Below are 21,858 nucleotides of genomic sequence, written 5' to 3'. Positions count from 1 at the left end.
ATTTTTTGAAACCTTATCACTTTCTTTTTGTTGAATTTGTTAATTTAAAATTATTGATTATTTGGGGAAAAAAATTTTTTAATCTTTGGAAGTTGAAGTGGTAACACATTTTTTTGTAACCTTAAAGATAATACCTGATTACATTTGATTTTAATTAATTTAGTCTTTTTGGTGTTTGACTTCATTTTCTTTATATTATTACATATTAAAACATGGTTTGCATTATTTGGTGAGCTCAATCTACAACCTAATTATGTATATTATTGAATGATTGCAACATAAGTGATATTCTTATTTATGCTACGATTGCATGTAAGTAAATAGCAGTCACGGATTTAAGTCATTATCGGAACGATGTTTTCATGACTCCTGTGGGTGAGAGATGCAAACGTAATCTTTTGCAAGTAATTAATTAAAAAGTGACATTATTAAAAAGTACTTTTTAACGGTTATGGCTGGCCTTAATCAGCATGAAATACATCGCTGCATATCTTCTTGCCCAAGCTGGTGGCGACGCCTCCCCATCCAAAGAAAAGATTACAGCAATCCTCGAAAGTGTTGGTATCCAAGTTGATGCTAAAGCAATTGATGCCCTTCTTGAAAAATTAAATGGTAAAAACATTGAAGAACTTATCAAGGAAGGTTCTTCTAAACTCGCCGTTGTTGGAGGTGGTGCTGCAGCTCCAGCCGCTGCTGCAACAACAGAAGTTAAGGAAGAAGAAAAGAAGGAGGAAGAAGAAGTTGTTGAATTGGCAGGTGGATTTGATGATCTCTTCGATTAAAATTACATAAACGCACATTTCAACTTTGCATTTTTTTAAATTTTTTTTTGAACAATTTTTATTTAAATCAATAAATTAACACCACTGAATCATATACCACGCCATAGTAACCAAACAACAATTTCATGTTACTAATTAAAACAAAATAGTTTTTCGTATTGAGATTTTATTTTAGAATTTTGGAATAAAAATTGTTGATAAAATTTCGCTGAATTGTGATCGTTTTATATTCAATTCACTTTTTAAAATAAAAGTCATTTCACATAATTTTTATGATCCAAGTTAATCTGTCCAATCAGTGTATTTTGTATTTGCGAAAATAGAAACCCCATAGAAATAACTTGACTTGTTCACATCATTTTGGAACTCGTTGAAAACGAGCAAGATGTTTTCGTTGAGCGCATTTTCATTCGGATATTCTAGGACCCCCATTCCTACCACAGTTGGTACTTTGTCGTTTAGATATCCCTGCGCATTTTTGATTACGACTTCGGCAGTTTCGCCAGTTCCGCTATATATCATTGGTGCAACCATGTGAAGGCGTTTTGAGTTCACGAAGTCATACCCATGAGTGTTAGGGAATCGGCCTGAATTTGCTCTATTGGGAAACCAATATGCAATGGCCGATGATAACAAACAATTTTCTGAATAATTCGAAACGAGTTTTCGAACCTCTTCAAGTACGACAAGGAACTTATCAATTATAGAGATTTGCGTATTATCGTCTCCATTTTTCCATTCGTCGAGTGCATGTGGTTCAGCATCAAGATGAATTCCTTCAACAGTCAGATTGTTATCGCGTAAGAAATCAAGAATTTCTGTAATTTTTTTTTTGGATGCATCAACATCAGTGACATATTGTGTACCTTCAAGTGTCATCCAATGAACACTTATTCCTTTATCATGAAAAGCTTTGATATTTGCTGCTGCAATGCTTGTGCGCATTGAGATAAAAACAAAGTTCCAACCTTTTGATTTTGCATAATTGGCATTATGTTCTGCATCATTATAAGATGAGTGATAAAACCATCCACCTCTACAATTGTGATTTCCAACACCACACAATGAAGGCGTTACACCTTCAGGATCTTTTGTTGATAAAGTTACAGACAGAGTAACTACGAGAACAACCACAATAACTGCAGAAACGCAAAGGATAATAAAGTTTCTCATTGAAAGGCATCCAATTTTTTTATCAGCAAATCCCATGAACTAAAGTGGTTGTGAAAAATATTTTGTTAGCTGTGGAGAAACAGAACAATTTCGACTTTTTGAGTCAGTGATTGGTCAAAAAGTAGCGTTCATTCAATTTTGACAAGAACTTGCTTGACGGTTATTATTGTGTAATTAACAACTTTGGTATAAAAAAGTGGCTTCATAAATTTGATGAAAGCCCGCCAAAAATTGTTTGATAATTTTTCAATACAGTCGTTAAAACCGTTTTTTCTGGTAGCTATTTAGGCATTTTTCCATCTTTATACATAAAAGTTCAATAAAATTTGGTCTTGTTATGCCAACCCCATGCTTTTTTTGTTTTGATAACCAATTATATGTTTTCGATATAAAATTATATAATTTACCAATTATATTTTTCAAAGGAATTGTAAATAAAAAACACTTTTTCATCGTTGTAGAAAATCAAGATAAATAGCAGATATCAAGTTTAATAATTTCGAAGATTTAAGAATCATTCAAATGAGTTTATTCTTATATTAATATTTTTCCGAAAAAAACATATCTTTTTCTCATTTTCCAAATTATATCTATCATTCATTGTTCAAAAGGATAAATTTATTTTTTAGGATGACGAATATTAAAGTTTTATCGAACATCCTCTTTTTGGAGACCGTTTACAGAAGCCAAGAATAAAGTTTCAATGTTAACGTACAATTTTTTCTGAATCTTCATTTAAAAACAGAAAACCTGCTTTTTCACAAGTGCATTCAATTATTGAAATGGCCACCCATCACAATCCCAATGTGCAAGGAAGTCGACGAACAGCCAAAGAAGGAAACAAAGAAGGAGAAGCCAGCCCCACCACCTCAGCCAGCCGAAACACCTAAACCAGCTGAACAACCTCAGCCAGCTGAACCACCTGAACCCGCTCAACCACCCACAGAACCAACTAAAGAAGAACCTTCAACTTCTTCCTCCTCTTCTTCTTCATCTTCTCATCATTCATCTCCTCCAGCTCCAGCTCCAACACCTGCTCCAGCTCCGGAACCAGCCCCAGCCCCAGCTCCAGAACCAACACCAGCACCACCTCCAGAACCAACACCAGCCCCATCAAACCCTACCCCTGATACCTCAACAGGAAGCGATAGTGATTATTACACATCCTCTTATGGATCATACACCGATGACTACACTGATTCATACGGTGATAGCTCATATAGCTAAAAAGTTTAAGCGAACCAAAATAAGAACACAATAAACGCAACGTCATCTCTTAATCTTTTTTACCGCCTCAAAAACCATTGGATGATCAAATGGACCAAACGACGATAGGCAGAATTGAGAACAAACAACAAAATAAATTAAAAGTTTACAGGGAAAAATCGTAACAAATAACCGAAAATTGAATGAAATTAAACGTATCGGTTTTTTATAGGGACTTTGGTAAAGTTCTCAATCAAATGTTTGCCAAGAAAATATTGTGCTCAAAAAGTAAACGTGGCCTTATCGTACCAACTTTTTAAATGCGATTCTGACGAGACCGATCAAAACTGTCTTCCTTGTGTCTCTTGAGAACAAATTTGTTTCATCGTTGAAACAGTAATTTATTCATCCGATTGAATATAAAAAACAACACTTCGAAGAAATTCAATTTATTTTTAAAAAGGATATTCTAAATTTTATTAAAAAAATGAGTGTATAATTCTGATTCAACAAAAACAATTTTAATTATTCGCTTTTTTCAGCCTGAGCTATTATGTGTTTAACATGCGCTGGTGAGATTTTTGTTTTTATATTTCGCATAATATTTTTTACAAGAGTCGAAAGAGGAATATTTGCCCTAAAAGAAGCACCAGAAGCGGATGGAGAATTTGGCCAAATTGCAATTATCGGCTCATCAGCATTTGGCACTTGTAATCCGGGGACGTATTGCGACTTCGGGTTAAACTCATAAAACTCAATGTTATCATATTCCTTAAAAATACTTATCATTTTCATTACTTTTTCTTTCGACTCTTGATAACTTTCCATTCCTGGAACAGCTATCAGAAGAATTATATCTTTGTTTTCTCGCATGACAACTTTCGCAAAGTTTCGTGCATAAAGTGTTGGGATTTCAGATGTCTCTGTTTTTATTCCAAGAATTTTTTCTTCAAGGAAAATTTTGATGTTTTCAAATGTGGAAGTTCCATGTGAAAATAAACTAAGTTGTGGATTTGTAGTTGAACGAGTACTAAGAACATAAAGAACATTACCATAATTGGTAATTCCTAGTTGTTTGGCGACATTTGTGCATTTATAAAAATCACAAAATTGGAACGATAGATTTGATGGGAAAAGTGACGCAATTTGATTGAAGAGAATTCGCATTTGGTAGAGATGGTATGGATCATGTTCATCAACAAAAGCAACAAGAGTATTTGGTGATGTTTCTTGTCCAAATTCTTCTTGGTTGTTAATTCTGTTAATCAAATTTTTGGAATTCTCAGAAATGGTCGAAATGTTTAAATCAGTAAGATTCATCACAAAGCCATCATATGGACGTGTTAGTTGAGCAACATTAATTCCAAGCTGTTGTGAATCTGATTTATTACGGCAAATTGCAACGTGAACAGTGCCAATAAAATTATTTAAAAGATATTTGGCTGTTTCTATTTCTGAAATATCGGAAATAACAAGATTGCATGGAACTTTGGTTTGCTGAAATTGAACGATATCGAATATATCTTCTAAAACTGTAACTTTATGTGAAAGAAGGCTTTCACATAATTCGTTGATTCCTTTTTCTGACCAGTCCCCTTTGTAAAAATATAATAATTTTTGTCTTGCAAAAATTGCAATAGATGGTATTTTTTTAACGTTATATTTTTGTTGAATTTCTGGTGAAACATCTGTGTCAACACCTATCATTGATATTGATGATAAGTATTTATCTGTTAGATGGTCAAGTATTTCCAAGCCTCTTTTACATTCAAGGCAATTACTCGTTTGGAATAAAACTAATGAATATGGATTCTTGTTGATGAGGGAGTCAAAACTTCGCTTATTTGAAATAAATGCTTTTGCTGAGAAACAGCAAGAAATAAAAATTGGAAACATTTTTAATCAGACACACATTCTCAATTTTTTGAATTAAAAATAGCACTTTTGTTTCTCACTCAATATTAGGGAACATTACATAAAAGTGACACTCCCTGAAGATGCTTGATAAAATCTACCAGGGGCCGACAGTTACAAATATAGATTTTACAAAAGAAAATAAAAAAACTAAAAGCCAAAGCATTCTGCTAGAATCTCTTCTTTCACTTGAACATATAATATTTAATTTAAGTAAAGAAAATATTGAATTATCAGTACAACAAACATCGAAGTTAATTGATTCAAAATTTTTATATTCATTTAATTTTGTTATAAGTAAATTAATTTATTTTGCTTTTGTGTCTCAAAATAAAGGAAGCACTATTTATATCAATTATTTAAAATCACTTCAGGAGAAAGAAGAAGAAATTACCAAAAACAATTATAAGATATTTGAGTTTTTTATTAATTACATCTCCAAAATTGAATCACAAGAAACATATTTTCTAATTGCTGAAATGATTGAACAAAATTTAGTTCACGAAGATATAATAAAAAATAAGAAATCAAAATATTTCGCACATTATAAAACAGAAAAGGAAAACAATGAACTAAATGGTGAACCCTTTGAAGATACTTTTATTGACAATTATAAAAAACTTTCAGAGAATGATTTTGAACTTCATAAAAAGTTGATTGAAGAAGGACATAATCCTGATAAAATTGCGAAAATAATTCGAAATGATGAAATCGAAAAACTTCAAGAAATATCATCACAAAATAATTTTGATTTTAATCAATTTATTGAACCATCACTTTATGAAAGATTTTCATTTATTAATGTAAAAAATGTTTCTTTAATTGATTATGCAGCATTTTTTTCTTCAATTAAATGTTTTAAATATTTACTTATGAATGGTGCAATATTAAATAACGCAGGTAAATATGCAATTGCAAGTGGAAACATTGAAATTATTCATTTATGTGAACAGAATCATTCATCATTTGAAGATGCATATGAAACAGCAATTGAATTTCATCGAAACGATATCTTTAAATATCTTTATGAGAATAAAATTGCTGAAATTAATAATTTAGAAGAATTTGGAGAAAAATGTATTTTGTATTGTAATTATGAAATTTTGTTATTTTTGATTGAAGAAGGAATGGAAATCAATGATGATATTATTAAAGAAGCTGCAGAAATTGGAAATATATTTCTTATTAAATATTTTTTGCAAGAAAATCACGTTCCAAAAAATATTTTAGTTTTTTCAGCTAAATCAGAAAATTTTGAGTGCTTTAAATACATTTTAAGAAAAGATATATCTGATATCAATGCTAAAGATATTTATTTGTTTTGTTTAATATTTGTTTTAATAACTTTTTATTTCAAAATAATATATGGAAATTATTTTGAACATTTAATACAGCACTTATGAAGGCATCTTCAAAAGGTCATATAGATATAGTTAAATTACTTCTTGAACAAGAAGGAATTGATATTAATGCTAAAAATATTTATTCATTTTATTTAAAATTTATTTTAATAATTTTATAATTCAAAATAATATTTGGAAATTATCTCAAACATTTAATACAGCATTTATTTTAGCATCTTCGAATGATCAAAAAGATATTGCTAAATTACTTCTTGAACAAGAATGTATTGATATTAATACTCAAAATAATTATTTATTTTATTCAAAATTTATTTAAATAATTCTTAATTTCAAAATAATATTTGGAAACTATTTAAAATATTTAAAACAGCATTTATAAAAGCATCTTCAAAAGGTCATACAGAAATAGTTAAATTACTTCTTGAACAAGAAGTAATTGATATTAATGCTAAAGATATTTATTTGTTCTATTGAAAATTTATTTTCACAATTTAATATTTCAAAATAATATTTGGAAATTATCTCAAACATTTAATACAGCACTTATTTTAGCATCTTCGAATGATCAAAAAGATATTGCTAAATTACTTCTTGAACAAGAATGTATTGATATTAATACTCAAAATAATTATTTATTTTATTCAAAATTTATTTAAATAATTCTTAATTTCAAAATAATATTTGGAAACTATTTAAAATATTTAAAACAGCATTTATAAAAGCATCTTCAAAAGGTCATACAGAAATAGTTAAATTACTTCTTGAACAAGAAGGAATTGATATTAATGCTAAAGATATTTATTTGTTCTATTGAAAATTTATTTTCACAATTTAATATTTCAAAATAATATTTGGAAATTATATTAAATATTTAACACGGCACTTATTTTAGCATCTTCAAAAGGTCATATAGATATAGTTAAATTACTTCTTGAACAAGAAGGAATTGATATTAATGATAGTAACTTTACTTAATTTTGTAAAAAATTTATACTAATGATTTCGTATTTCAAAAATATATTAGGAAATTATTTAAATTATTTCAAACAGCGCTTATATCTGCTAAACAGAATTGTTATATAGAAATAGTAGAATTGATTAAAGGTTATTGAGCTTAATAATGAATTTCATTTCTATTGTTATTTGGTCATTAACCTATATTTCGCCCGTTTATTTTTATAAACGGTTTTGGCGGTGAATTCACTGGAATGACAGCATCATTGGGCTCTTTATTTGACGAATATCTCCAAAAGGCATCAGATATTGTTTTTGATTATTCGTCAGTTTTGAGCACTGTTACAGGAAATCAAATTTATATTATTCCAATTGAAAATAAAAAATTAGAAAAAAAAGTTACAACAGATAAAAGCCCTAAAAAGAAGGAATCCTTAAAGAAAGAAAAGAAACCGGTTTCTTTAACGCAAAAGGAAATTGATGATATAATAATAAAATCTGTTTCACGTACAAGTCTTGATATCCACTCTAACACATTTCTAAATAATCTTAAAAAAAAGTTTCCAGGAATTTCGAAAAAAGATGTGGAAAATAGGATAGATGAATTGAATAATGAAGGAAAACTCAAGAAAAAAGATGAATAAACAACTATATTTTAAGATACCAAAGCATAAAAATTAAATTCTTTAATTTATTATAAGCTAAAATTCTAATTTTAAATTGATTTTAAAATTCTGTCGAATCAAACACCGAACCACAGTTCATGTTTGGATTCAGTAAGAGAAGAAATTCTCTTTTTGTTTCTAAAATCAATTTCTTTCTTTCTTGGAGCCAATCTTTGAAATCATTTTGAAACCTTTCTCTTTCCTTTAGTACTTCTGCTGTTGATTTAGTGATTAGGATTATTTCATTTAATAATTTCAATTCTTTTCGTGATAATTGATCTGTTGATTTTCCAAGTGTTTGGGTTATTAAATCTTTTTCGTGTTCAATTGATTGTTGATTGTTTTTTGGTAATGCTGTGCTAACTGGTTGATTATGATTTGTATCTCCTCTCTTTCCTTTGTTGAACATGAATGAGTTCTAATATTTATACCATTGAATATTTTCTGATAATAATTCAATTTTTTAAAGGATTATAACGACTTTTTGATAATATTTTACCCGGATTTTTCAATTGAAAAGCGTTAGCGAACGTTTCAATATGTTTACGGACTTTTTCCGACAAAATTTTCGGACAACAATTATATTTTGAAAGTTTTGCTCAATCATTCATCCATTAAATTAATAAATTTATAATCATTAAGTTATATAGAAGATTGATTCTAAATCGTTCATGTGATTGAAATGATATCTCTCATTGATATTTTCTCCTTTTAATTCTAAAAATATAATTTACTTATAAAGAATCTAATAATACTATAGTATATTTTTATTAAATTACTCCCACAACGAGACACCTGTGTTTAAATTTTTGATCATCACCAACTTTTTGATTGCTTTATTCCAATTCTTTTTATCCTTCATTGAAAAATTGAGTCAAAAGAAACGTTTCTTCGGCGCATGAATAAATCAGAACAAGCAGTTGCCCAAACACTATGCAAGTTGCACAATGATTACAAAAATAAAGCATTGAGAGTTTCCAGACGCTTTAATAGCACGTGTAAAATAAATGGGTTTCTTGATTTTCTTTTATCAAGTCAATGTGACCAACAACTACATTTAATGTTTTCTGTAAAAGACTCTCATACATCCGTATCCAAAATTCAGTTTTCAGATTTTTATAAAAAGTATTCTCTTGAATATTTTAATATTTCTTATGCAACCAAAAATTTGTTTAACATACCACACTCGACCCTCGTTATTTATTTTATAAATTCAACTTTCCCATCTATTTTTGGAAATTTCGTTTTTCAGGAATTTTTGGAATATGCATACAATTTCATAAAAACTTTCATAGATAACAATAATGACATAGCATCTGGGTTGGTTGGGAGTTACCTTAGGTCATCATATTATTTTCGAGATCATTTAACTCAATGTTTCTTGAACGACATTTCAGCTCTTTCTCAACCATTAACACTTGACAATCTTTCCAAAATATTTATTACGCATTTTGAAAAGAATGCACGTATTTTATCTGATTGTCATCTTAAAATTATACATTACATCCAAAATAAACAACTTTCAGAACTTTTATCAGAATCAATTTTTGATTATTTCTTGAAACCTATTATAGATCTTATGTCATATGATCCACTAATTGATGAATCACTTACATTAAAACTTCTTAAAATGAAAACGCCATTTTTCAAAAAATCTTTTTCTCTTTCATCAGTTTTTTCTAAACTTTATTTACATATTAAGAATAACTTCTCTGATAAAATCTATGATATATTAAAAAACGAGGACGGAATGACATATCCTTCTTTCAGCAGGGTATATTTTGGTATATGTAAATTCCAATTATCGTTGACCACAGTCGACATTGAGATTTTTAAAATTTTGGTAAATAGAAACAAAAAATGTATACCTAAAATACAATTCGATTTTTATGAACAAGCTTTTATCATAGGGAAATATGATTTGACATCTATTAAATTTGAATATAAAGACATACCTGAATATAAAGATTATGAAATAGAACAAAGGTTTAATTTAAAAATTAGTTTTATTAAGGAATCATACGCTGAGTTAAAGAAATTGTCTTGTTATACAAATGCTGCAAAAAATGTTTTAGCTTCATCTTTAAGAAAATATAGTCGATTATATCTCAAGTCATTTGATAAACACGAAATTAGTTACTTCCAATTAACAAATTACTTTAAACAATTGTCCAAATATCCAAATGATCAAAATGCTCAGGAAGAATATAATAAAATTCTCCAAAATTTCAGTAACGTGGACCCTTGTAATTTCGATGAGACAAAAAATGTGTTGTGCGATTGTGTTAAGAAAAATAATCCTAACTTAATTATTGATAATTATATGCCAAAATTGTTTTGCTTTACCTTGAAATATTTGTGTGATACGAAACTGGAAGAAAAATATCCTTTGATAATATTCGTTAAGTCATATATATCTTCGTTTAATTTCCAATTTTTAATGCTTGTGTTGATATTTGTGTTATATTCAATAATACAATATATGTAATTAGTTTTGGAATAATATAATGTTTGAAACGTTTCGTTTTTTGATAAAATGATAACTAATAAATAAATATCTTGCAGAAAGTGAATGTTTATATATTGATTAAATTTGGTGCGTTAATATTTCTTGAAATTAACTTTATCATTTGATTTATGGAATATTTTGCTAATGATGTTTGTTCTTAAATATATTAATGTTTAGTTTAGAGCATTATAATGCTTACTTTAATTGTATATTGGAAATATATTAATTTTCAAATACAAAAAAGTTATTCCTCATAAAAATTTTCAATAGATTTAATACAGTAAAAACTCGTCTTTTATTTGCATTACTTAGGGAATGTGTAAAATAAAAGAATAGTACTTAAAGTGCAGATTATTTAGGCAATATTTAAATTGCTCTTAAGCTTTTATCAACCTGATTTTTCTATGTTAAAACTTTTAATAAACTAACATTTGTTGCAATATATATTATATAAAATAAAAAGTGGTTTCCTAAATATATATATATATATATATATATATATATAGACACAATCACAGTTATATTGTGATTTTGAAATAATTAGAAAAAAGTATTTACCTTTAATAAAAAACGATTTTTTTGTTTCAAAATTCGTGTTTTTAACATATCATCTAATTGTAATTTAATGATTTACACATACACTTTTTCTCTTTCGTCAGCTCTTTGAAGCTTAAGGCGGTATTTTAACAAAATAATTTTTTTTAAATAATCATTGATAAACGATTTTATGAAAAATATATAAATATCTTTAGGATTCATGTAGTTTTGTTCATTTCATTGAAAAAATGGGAAATGAGGGAACCACTTTGTTAATTTGACCAAATAACACATTCAATATAAAATAAATAAAAATAAAAGTTTCTCATTGTCTATTTAATATATTTAAATGAAATGTTTCTAATAATATGATAGATTATAAGGGAAACATTTAATTATAATTGATTGTTGAAACACGATACATTTCATAAGTTCTCAACGATAGGATCGAATGAATGAAAAATCATCGGATTTATATTCAAAAACTGAAGTGTTTGGGAAAATCTAAGAACACATATAAACGATCGCCATTATGGCGGTTAAAAAACAAACCGACGTTTTTTCGTTCTAGGTTTTACGAAACACTGGAAAAACATGTGAATGCACTCAAAAAAAGCTGATTTCGAATAACGGAGCTCGAACATAACCAAATATTGTTTGATATTTTCATAGGCACATTCTTTCTTCTTCTATTGTAATAACTTTAAAAAAATGAATGAATTGTAAGATTGGAATAATTTCGCCATAAAACGAAAAAAGAGAACATTTTTTTAGAGATAATTTTGCATAGGAAACCGCATTTTATTACTGTTAAATGCAATTGCTCATCTCTTTCTTGAGCTTATCCATTTACATTGTTCGATTGTGCTCTCAGTGCATCCTCTTGTGAACACGCCGCTTTGGTGCACGAGCAAACGAACTTTATCGAAGTCTACGCCCTCCAAATCACTTTCGGTGACGTATTGCAAACAATCCTTTGAACCGAGTTCAACAAATCCGTGAGATGGGAAGTTGCCTTGTTGATGAAACAGTGACCCATCGATAGTTTTGATGCCTAAAAGGCGAGCAAATACGTTTTTGTCGACTTTTAGAACCTTATCATTAACCCATTCGATTCCAATGAAATCAATATAAAATGGATCGTCATCAATGATCTTAAGGGCATTGTAAAGCTTGTGGTAAAAGCGACTATTGGCATTGTTCTTCCTTTGGAAGAAATCAGTAACAAGTTCTCCAAATGTAAAATCTTTATCGGGCCAATAGGAGCGTGGAATAAAACCAAGAGCATGAGGGTTGAACTTGACTTCGGGATCAGAGCAAATGGCTTTGAACTCTTGATCAGCTGTGGACATGATGCTCTGTATTTGGGGAACTGGTAATGATTTCTGTCGAATGTTTTGACTAGCTTTAATGATTTTGGCTATTTGTACTTGCGTGAACAAGTTCATGATGTTCACTTGTGGCGTAGGAGTAGGTTGAGAAGGTGTTCTTCGATGATGAAATTGTGGTGTAGATTGTTGTTCTGTTTGTGGTGGTGGTTGTAATGTTGGTAGTGGTTCTTCATTAGTTGGGAATTGGGGGAAATCATCGATATCGTTCGTATTTTGATCCAAATCATTTTCAAAATTAAACGGAGAATTTAAATCGGTATTAAAAGCAAAATTGTCATTCGAATTAAATGTATTTTCCATCCCAAACGGTGAGGAATTATCCCAACCAAACCCGAGATCATCATTATCAAAGTTGAAAGACATTCTGATTTTTGTTCAATGAAACCGTTAAGGAGACGGTTGTTTGGAAAATTTGATTCGTTTTTACTTTTAATTATCATTCCGTTAATAAACGAACGTTTATTCATAAAAAATTGTTTTCTTTCACAATAACATGAAAATGAATTTCTTCACTTGGAAATAGATCGAAAAATAAAGTATATTGTTAAAAGTTTATGCCATTTCGTTTGCAAGGTTCATTGCTTCAACTTCTTCTGGAAGTCGAACATAGGCCTTCTTAAGGAACTTAGGGGTGATAAGTGTTTTAACACTGACTGGCTTGACATGATAAAGGCGGTTGATGGCTGCTGCAATTTCTGGTTTCTTGGCACGGATATCAACATAGAAGGTCATTGTGTTTTCATCTTCAAGCTTGCGTGATGCTTTATCAGATGTAACTGGGCCCTTGATGATCTTGTAGTCGTTGCGCTTCAAGGATACTGGTTGAACAGCCTTATGTTCATATTGTGGCTTCTTTGCTGGGATTGTGGCCTTTGGCTTTTGGAACTTCTTGAAATTCCTTGTCTTCTTGATTTGCTTTTTTTGGCCTTGTTCGGCTGCTTTTGCTGCGGCTTCTGCTTTGCCTGACATAGTAAGGTCGGACCAAAACCGTTTTTTGATGAATTAACGTTCTCTTGATTTCAAAAGTTTATTTCTTTTTCCCAAAGTCTTTTTATAATCATTAAAAACAATCTACTTTGGGCTATTTTTGAAAAGTTAATGAAATCTTTGAAGGATAATTCTACAAATATTAAAAAATTATAATTTATTTCATCAATGCTCATGCCCATGATATTTGATAATCATATTACCATTAATTTCATAGTCCATCTGTCATAGTTTGATTAATTATTACCGTTTTTATATTGGCTGAATTCTACAATATTTAATGTATTTTTATATCTTTCTTATGATTATTGTTAGTAAGAACAAATTCATGTATTTTCTTAATGAGGATGAATATTGAAATCAGATCATCAGTATAACAACAAAAAAATTTTTATTGTTTTGTGCAAAAATGGATATGCCATTAACCGAACTTTTTTGAAAAAGTTTGGATGCATTCAATTTTCTTCATTGTTGGAAACACTTTTGATAAGTTTACTTCATGATTCCAAAATCATTTTTTCTGTATGGAGCACATGATTTTTAAACACTGCATACAATTTGTTTTATCCAGCACACTCCTGCAAGCGATAAATTAATGCCTGATTTTAATTTACGAATTTTATCAGATTTTTTGTTTCGTAATCAATCGGAATTTGAATCTCAGAATTTTTTACAAATAAACAAAACAACTTTCACATCATGAATATATTAATTTGGATTATTTGCTTTTTATTTTATTTTATTCTTTTTATTGGATTAAATTTTGCGTTCCCTAACAAATCTCTTAATAAAACACCAAAAAATCCCATTTGTTTCAAGATTATTCCTTATTTTCTTATATTTTCATTCCAAGCTTTATTCAGATACAGGAATACTTGTAGTCACTGATAAAACTGATTTTCCTTCATCAGACATTAGAGACTTAGTTCTTCATGCTATAATCGAAGAAGGAGTACCCAACATTACATCATATGCGTTTCAACAATGCTCATCCTTAATTACAGTAAAAATACCTAATACAGTCGAAGCAATTGAACGCTATGCATTTTATGAATGTTCTAAACTAGCAAATATTACAATTCCAGATTCAGTCACATATATTGGAACAGATGCATTCCTCTCATGCATATCATTATTATTAGTTAATTTCGGTAATGGTCTTATAACAATTGGGGATGGGTCTTTTTCAGGATGTTCTTCATTAAAAAGTATTTGTATTCCTGATTCAGTAACAACGATAACTAAATAATCATTTACTTCATGTACAAGTTTAGAGTCTGTTATTTTTGGAAATAATGTTAAAACAATTGGTAATGGAGCATTTAAAAATTGTATTTTATTAGAAAATATTATGATACCGAAATCAGTTACTTCAATTGGATATAATCCTATTTCTTCTTGTCCGAAACTTAAATTTATTGAAGTATCTTCAGAAAACTTAAATTATTCGAATTATAATTCTGATGGAATACTTTATAATAAAAATTTCACATCTATCATATGTTTCCCTGCTGGAATGACAACAGAATATAATTTTTTAAGTACAATAACTTATGTTGGTAATTATTCTTTTACTTCATGCGTCCTTCCAATAATAAATATTGGAGAAAATGTTAAAACAATTGGTGCTTATGCATTTGAAAATTCTTTATGTGAAACAATTAATATTCCAAATTCAGTTACTTTGATTTTAGAAAATGCATTTTCCGGATGTTCTTTTAAATCTATTGATATTCCAAATTCAGTTATTAGTATCGAAATTTATGCATTTGCATTTTGTAATTCGTTAGAAAATTTCATATTTACTGACTCTGTAACAGTTACTGGTCTTTTAATATTCCAATCATGTTTATCATTAGTAAGTGTTAAATTATCAAATTCAATGAAAAATATTCAATCAATGACATTTTCACAATGCGACAGCTTAGAAACAGTTTATATTGGTTTTAATGTTATAACGATATCTCAATTTGCATTTTTTAATTGTGCAAAACTTAAATGTATATATTTTTATGGAGAAAATGAACCAGAATTTGGAATAAGTGCTTTTTCAGGTGTTCCAACAATTACTGTTATGACATTAGATTCATATAACAGCGATAAATTTGGATCTTATGATGTAATAAAAGGAACAACTATTGAAGGATGTGAACCTTGGCCAACTTCTACTTTTACATCATCTATCACATTTTCACAATCAAATACATTTACACAATCGAATACGCTTACAAGTTCATTTCCATATGGTGCTGAGTTAGTAGGAACTATAAGTATTACATACACAAGTTATAACTCACAATCAATCAGCATATTATCATTAACATCGTACTCTTTCACGATATCTATGATTGATTCTTCATATACGTATATTGACACCTATATTGTCGCACATATATATCTTTTTACTAATATCATTAATTATATTTCATATTATAGTTATTACTTTTTCTTTACATTTCCAGAGAAAACGAAAACTAATACATATTCAATAATAAGTTCAAATACTTTTACTGACACATTTCATTATGAAAAAGAAATTACAATTTCATTAACGTTAACTAATGCATTTACTTATCAATATTCTTTTACAAAAACATTATTTACAATAAATACTGTTTCATTTTCTTTAATTAATATGATACAAACTTATATTAATACTGTGTTAGTTGTTTATGATTATACAATTTATAAGATATTTAACTTATTTATCATATTATTCCAATTTGTTTTTATATATGGAACAAAATGAAAATGAATTTAATGAAAACCCAAAAACAAATTTAATTATTGGAATTTGCGTTGGAATTATTGGTGTTTTAGTTATTTCATTGTTAATTATTTAGGTAATTAGAATCAGAAATAAGAAAGAAAGTTCTGCTGATTACGAAGTGGATAATGCGTATAATGTTGATGCTGATGGAACTACCGATAACTTTGCAATAGGAATGTCAGTGACACATGCTGAAGAGGATCCGTTCGCTGTCGATTTTAAGGAAGACAACAAAATTGGAATATGATGCACAAACTATTTTGTTTTATAAAAATTGTTTCCATGTTTTTGCTTTTGATTTGTTTGAACTTTCAATATTTTATATTGTTTCATTATTGTATAAAATTTTTCTATTCTCAAACGATCTTATATATATGAATAAGATTGAATACATTGTTATTCTTCAAAAAATGTAAAGATATTATCTTTAAATATTTATATATTGGCTTTTCTATTTACACCAAGATTGGTTGGAAAAAAAAAATGAATATGTTCGCTTTGCATTCTTAGATATATTGTATATACATTTGATCTCTTTTTCGTGATTGATGTAAATAAATTTGCTTTAAAGCTTTGTTTTTGGAATTCCTTTGAATGATTCGATTATGATAGGCAAAATCTTTATTTTAATAACATGAGTATAGTCCTAAATAAATATCTTTATGATCGTAATATAGATCGTACAAAATGCAACAATTTATGAAAATTGATAACAGACATTATTTTAATGAGTTAGTTAATGTTTCACTCGTTATTTAAATTATATAAAGATAATAATATTAATGTTAAAAATTTTTATAGAATTTTAATGATATATATTCGAACATATGTAAATTATTTCCAACATTTTGAATAGTTTTTACGATTAAATAAAATATAAGATACATTTGGAGCTAAAATTTTGGAAATTAATAAAAGATGTAAGAACTTGCACTGCGAATGCAAATTTAATAATTTCTAAACTTTATATCATAAAATCTTGATTCAATTTTTTCAATGAATAATTATCGTTAAAATGTGTGGCGTAATTTGCAAATTTTGTTTTTTGCATGGCATAGATTTAAAATTCTAAATGTCTTCTTGCCAACACTCCAACGAACCTTCAACCATTACTATTAGAAATATTCCAGTTGATGAATTAGGTTATTCTCTAGTCACTGAATCCATGCTTGTCAATCTCTTCAAATCAGTAGGAACAATTGTTGAAGACGGTATTCGTATATACAATTCAAGTCCTTCTTATGCGTTTGTTACCTTTTCCAATTATGAAATGGCCGATCTTGCAGTTCATAATTTCAATTATTCTACAATTGCAGGCCACACACTTTATATCTCACATTATAGCGCTGAAACGCGTGATTCAATTTCCAGTAGCGATAATAATATTTTCATCGAAGGGATTGATAATTCGTTTACTGAGCGCAAATTGCATTTATTTATATCGCGTCTTCTTAATTGCGAAGTTATTTCATGTAAAATTTCCATGAGAATTGGCCCCGATAACAAACCGATCAATAGTGGCTATGGATACGTTCGATTTTTACATTCCGAAGATGCCAAAAACGCGATTTTGAAACTGAATGGCTGCAAAATTAATGGAAACGAAATCAAAGCCAAATTGCATGACACAGAATTCACAAATTTATACATCAAAAACTTACCAAAATCCATAAAAACAGATGAAGATTTACGTAAATTATTTTCCAAATTTGGAACTGTTGCTTCGCCGAAAATTAAGAAAAACGGATTCGGATTCTGTAACATGGCCGACCACGAAAGCGCTGTCGCAGCAATAAATGGACTTCACGGGAAGCGCGTTGACGGGCATGTGCTCTATGTGCAGAAATACGTGAGTCAGAAAGGAAGAATGGTTCAACGAGATAATGCACTTCGAAGAAAGAAATTTTAAAATTTGTTTCGTAAAAGAAATTGAATTATTTTTGTTTTTGTAAATTGTGAAATATTTAAAATTCTTTGATTCCAAAATACCATTTTGTGCATTAAGTCATTTAAATTGTTTTTTTATGTCATCTTTCTATTTTAATACGATATTTCCCAGTTAAATCGAGACATAATTTAAGGCGTTTTGTTCATGATGACTCATTTGTATATAGATAAATTATTATAAACTTGTAATAAGACAAGTATCCCAGAAGAATAAAAGTACGTAAAATTGTTTCTTAGAATTTAAAGATGCAAAATGAGAAAAATGATTAATTTCATCTAAAAGATATTTTTCTTTTAATAAATCTGTATAATTCGAGAATTAACATATTTCTAAAAAACTTATTATATTTATTTGATCTTAAATCTCTGAGTTAAGTGATGTTGTTTGAATTTCATCAAAATCCAGAATATTATTTAGAGTTAAACAACATAACATCAATCATATACAAATATAATATTCTTAATGTCTATTTCTAATATTATTCTGTCCAGTATAGCTACGGCGAAATTTGCGAAACGAGTTGAATACACATTTTAATAATTAAGCATTTTGAAAGAAAATCCATATATAAAAGAAAACTAAAAAAGTACCACATTTTCCTTTAAATATAAAATGACTCATTTTGCTATTAGCATATAATAAATAATTTCACTAAACACACACAAAAATCCTTTATAAAACAACACAAAATTAATTACTCTGTGGCAAGAACGAGTCATCTCTTGATCTCACTGCGAAAGTTGCTCTTCTTTTTCTTCTATATTTCTCTATTTCCTTATGTATATCTAAAGGTATTTTTTCAGGTGTTTCTGAACTTTTTGTTCTTTTCAAAGCGTCGTTATTAGCGTTTTGTAACATTTTTATTGAAACAGATGGAAACGCGTTCATTTGGTCCAACATATTCGATTCATAATTTGGAGATATCACAGTCATTGATCTTGCTCTAACTTGAGTGCAACCTTTTTTAGACATTGTAATATCGGACAAAATATCTTCATCTATTTCTTCATTATTATTTAACATTTTATATCTATCTATGAAATAAGTTGTATCTTCATTCGATTTCAAATTAGGTACAAATGGCGGAATTAAATTGTTTTCATTTGTGTCCGCTAAAAATGGATGTTTAAATATATCATTTGTATCTTTAGTTCCAAGACGATTTTCGGGATTTAAAATTAATAATTTCTTAACGAAATCTTTCGCGGCATCAGATATTTGTACATAGTTCGGATATATATATTTACCTGAAAGTATATTCGTAAATACTTTCGTTTCATTATCATCATGAAAAGGTGGTACGCCAACAAGTAATTCATACGTAACTATGCCTAATGACCACCAATCAGATGAAAACGAATATCGTTGGTTCTTGACGATTTCAGGAGCAATATAATCAGGTGTACCAACAACAGTATTATTTAGATTTTCAGTGGAATTATCATTTTCTTTATTCATTTGGCGGCCATAAAATCCAACATTCGATAATCCGAAATCAGTAAGTTTTAATGATCCATCTTTAGAAACAAGAATATTCTCGGGCTTAATGTCACGATGAATTATACCACATGAATGAAGAAATGTGATGGCTTTCGCTATTTGATATACATATACTTTAACATTAGATTCACTAAGTGATCCAACATTCTCAAGTAACGAAAATAAATCCCCACCAGGAAGATATTCAGTTACAAGATATAACATTTTAGTTCCAACAATTGAATAGTCTATGTGTTAATGCCAAAAAAAAATTCTTGCTGAAAATTTACGATACACTCAAAAATTCAATTGACCGTACGATAGAAAATTCAATAAAAGATGTGCGGTTATGCTCTGAATAAACAGAACATTCATCTCTGAAATTTGAATTAAAATTTATCGTTCAAACAAACGAACTTTTTTGAAATGACGTAATTTTCTTGCAAGAATCATAAAAACATACAGAAATTTACAATGTATGGATTGTTGTTATACTGAAGAAGAATGTCACGTTCAACAAGAACGCGTTTGACTTGATTCTTAAGAATGATATCATTCTTAGGAAGAACTTTAATGGCATAAACGTCGTTTGTGACTTTCTTACGAGCCAAATAAACACGAGCATTTGCGCCAGATGATATTTTTTTGATAAAAATGAAATCAGATATTTTGACTTGATGCTGAGTTTCGACATTTTTATCATAAGAAACTGTTGTCCGATGAAGGTATTCTTGCGCTTCTTGCAATGATATGATTGATTGACGTTTTTTCATGAATAATGATTTTGCCTGAATTAAATATGACTCATTACGAAGTTCTGGAATTTCAAGTAGAAGAGATGACACAATGTTAATAGATCTTTCTATTTCGCCTAAAGTGTTTGGTTCATTTGATTTAGCATGAAATACCATTTCAATAAGAAGAGAGGCACGAAGCATAGGAATAAGAGTAACAACATCGTCAGGATCACCAGGCCACTCAGAGTTGAGAACATTTTCGCAAATTTGGTTCTGTAATGAGATTAACTTATTATGAATACTATTGATTTTGGATTCATTTTCACATGCAATACCACAATACTTGTTGTGCTCTTGAAATAACTCAACAGGAACTTGATGATCGCAAATCCGACATATGACATATTCATTAGAAGTAAATTGTATTTTCTTGGTTTTCTGTTGGATTTTATTGGATGGCAATACAGGGTTCTTCCAGTCAAGTTGAAGAGATGCTAGAAGTTTTGTAAGACCGGATATTCCATGGATTATCTTTGTGGAGAGATCTCTTAAGTTATTTGATAGTAATGTATCTTGTTGGAACTGCTTCAAAATTTCAATAGCAGAATTTGATATAATGAATAATTCTCCATATGAACAATCAATGATATTTTTCATTAAGTCTTCAATCTGTAAATAAATTGGTAGATCTTTGTCAGTGTATTTACTTCTACAACTTTCAAAGTACATATGATATAGATTGTGCAATATTGTATGAAAACCTTTAAGATTTAAATAAAAACTTTGATAAGTGTAAGTTGTTTGACATAATGGTGTCTCGGATCGCTTGTCATTTGGATGGTGGATTTTTGTAACAACCCGAGGAGTGAAAACATTTTCCATATTCGGCAGATTTTTTTCTGGCTTTTCTTGTGTAAAATAATTTTATTGAAATTACGTTCAGGTGAAATGAATTCAATTGGAAAAATTAATTTGTGAGAAATTATAATTTTATTGAATCGTTTCTCAAAAGTATTTATTTCTTTGCCTGTCGTCATAAAAAATGATGGTCCTTTATAGAAAAAAAAGAATACATGGAAAAATTATGAAACCATATCACAGAGTTATATATTTAATTTTTAACTTATTAAAACTCAAGATTAATCTTGGAAAAATTTATCCAATTGGTTTATTAATAATGTTGCCTGAAATATTTTATCGTCGTTATTAAAAAGTTATATATTAAATAGTTTACACATTATTTATGAATGGTGAAGATCACTTCATCAGAATAATTTTTATAGGATTTGAATACTTTATAATGTGCGAAATATCACAACCATTTTATCACTGGACAAAATCATTTCGGATAATTTTATTTTGTAACATTAAAATTCTGTGTAAGTATTGCTTTTGAATCATTCTTGATCAAGTAATTCTATAATTTTAGTGTAACCATTAAC

General features: G+C 28.7%; 9 protein-coding genes across 9 annotated transcripts; 4 read left to right on the top strand and 5 right to left on the bottom strand.

Annotated features, from left to right (window-relative positions):
- Window positions 1–470: 470 nt before the first annotated feature.
- On the top strand, window positions 471–782 carry GO595_004323 (60S acidic ribosomal protein P2; the record flags this gene model as incomplete). Its single annotated transcript, XM_067917442.1, has 1 exon — window positions 471–782. One exon carries the CDS (start codon window positions 471–473, stop codon window positions 780–782), a length of 312 nt encoding a protein of 103 aa, XP_067775447.1.
- Window positions 783–1,064: 282 nt separating this feature from the next.
- Window positions 1,065–1,991, bottom strand: GO595_004322 (uncharacterized protein; the record flags this gene model as incomplete). The annotated part of the gene is made up of 1 exon (XM_067917441.1): window positions 1,065–1,991. One exon carries the CDS (start codon window positions 1,989–1,991, stop codon window positions 1,065–1,067), a length of 927 nt encoding a protein of 308 aa, XP_067775446.1.
- A 768-nt stretch (window positions 1,992–2,759) lies between these two features.
- Window positions 2,760–3,182, top strand: GO595_004321 (uncharacterized protein; the record flags this gene model as incomplete). Its single annotated transcript, XM_067917440.1, has 1 exon — window positions 2,760–3,182. The coding sequence occupies one exon, from the start codon at window positions 2,760–2,762 to the stop codon at window positions 3,180–3,182; it is 423 nt and encodes a 140-aa protein (XP_067775445.1).
- A 504-nt stretch (window positions 3,183–3,686) lies between these two features.
- On the bottom strand, window positions 3,687–5,057 carry GO595_004320 (thioredoxin; the record flags this gene model as incomplete). The annotated part of the gene is made up of 1 exon (XM_067917439.1): window positions 3,687–5,057. The coding sequence occupies one exon, from the start codon at window positions 5,055–5,057 to the stop codon at window positions 3,687–3,689; it is 1,371 nt and encodes a 456-aa protein (XP_067775444.1).
- A 2,590-nt stretch (window positions 5,058–7,647) lies between these two features.
- On the top strand, window positions 7,648–8,037 carry GO595_004319 (uncharacterized protein; the record flags this gene model as incomplete). The annotated part of the gene is made up of 1 exon (XM_067917438.1): window positions 7,648–8,037. One exon carries the CDS (start codon window positions 7,648–7,650, stop codon window positions 8,035–8,037), a length of 390 nt encoding a protein of 129 aa, XP_067775443.1.
- A 3,891-nt stretch (window positions 8,038–11,928) lies between these two features.
- Window positions 11,929–12,795, bottom strand: GO595_004318 (uncharacterized protein; the record flags this gene model as incomplete). The annotated part of the gene is made up of 1 exon (XM_067917437.1): window positions 11,929–12,795. The coding sequence occupies one exon, from the start codon at window positions 12,793–12,795 to the stop codon at window positions 11,929–11,931; it is 867 nt and encodes a 288-aa protein (XP_067775442.1).
- Window positions 12,796–13,047: 252 nt separating this feature from the next.
- On the bottom strand, window positions 13,048–13,464 carry GO595_004317 (ribosomal protein L23; the record flags this gene model as incomplete). Its single annotated transcript, XM_067917436.1, has 1 exon — window positions 13,048–13,464. The coding sequence occupies one exon, from the start codon at window positions 13,462–13,464 to the stop codon at window positions 13,048–13,050; it is 417 nt and encodes a 138-aa protein (XP_067775441.1).
- Window positions 13,465–17,324: 3,860 nt separating this feature from the next.
- GO595_004316 (putative polyadenylate binding protein) lies at window positions 17,325–18,161 on the top strand (the record flags this gene model as incomplete). The annotated part of the gene is made up of 1 exon (XM_067917435.1): window positions 17,325–18,161. One exon carries the CDS (start codon window positions 17,325–17,327, stop codon window positions 18,159–18,161), a length of 837 nt encoding a protein of 278 aa, XP_067775440.1.
- A 729-nt stretch (window positions 18,162–18,890) lies between these two features.
- GO595_004315 (AGC family protein kinase) lies at window positions 18,891–21,145 on the bottom strand (the record flags this gene model as incomplete). The annotated part of the gene is made up of 2 exons (XM_067917433.1): window positions 18,891–19,830; window positions 20,175–21,145. 2 exons carry the CDS (start codon window positions 21,143–21,145, stop codon window positions 18,891–18,893), a joined length of 1,911 nt encoding a protein of 636 aa, XP_067775439.1.
- Window positions 21,146–21,858: the final 713 nt, after the last annotated feature.

This window comes from Histomonas meleagridis (genome assembly GCF_020186115.1).
Source record: "Histomonas meleagridis strain 2922-C6/04-10x chromosome Unknown contig_26, whole genome shotgun sequence".
In the NCBI taxonomy this organism is placed as follows: Eukaryota; Parabasalia; order Tritrichomonadida; family Dientamoebidae; genus Histomonas; species Histomonas meleagridis.
This window is presented reverse-complemented; position numbering and strand designations above follow the sequence as displayed.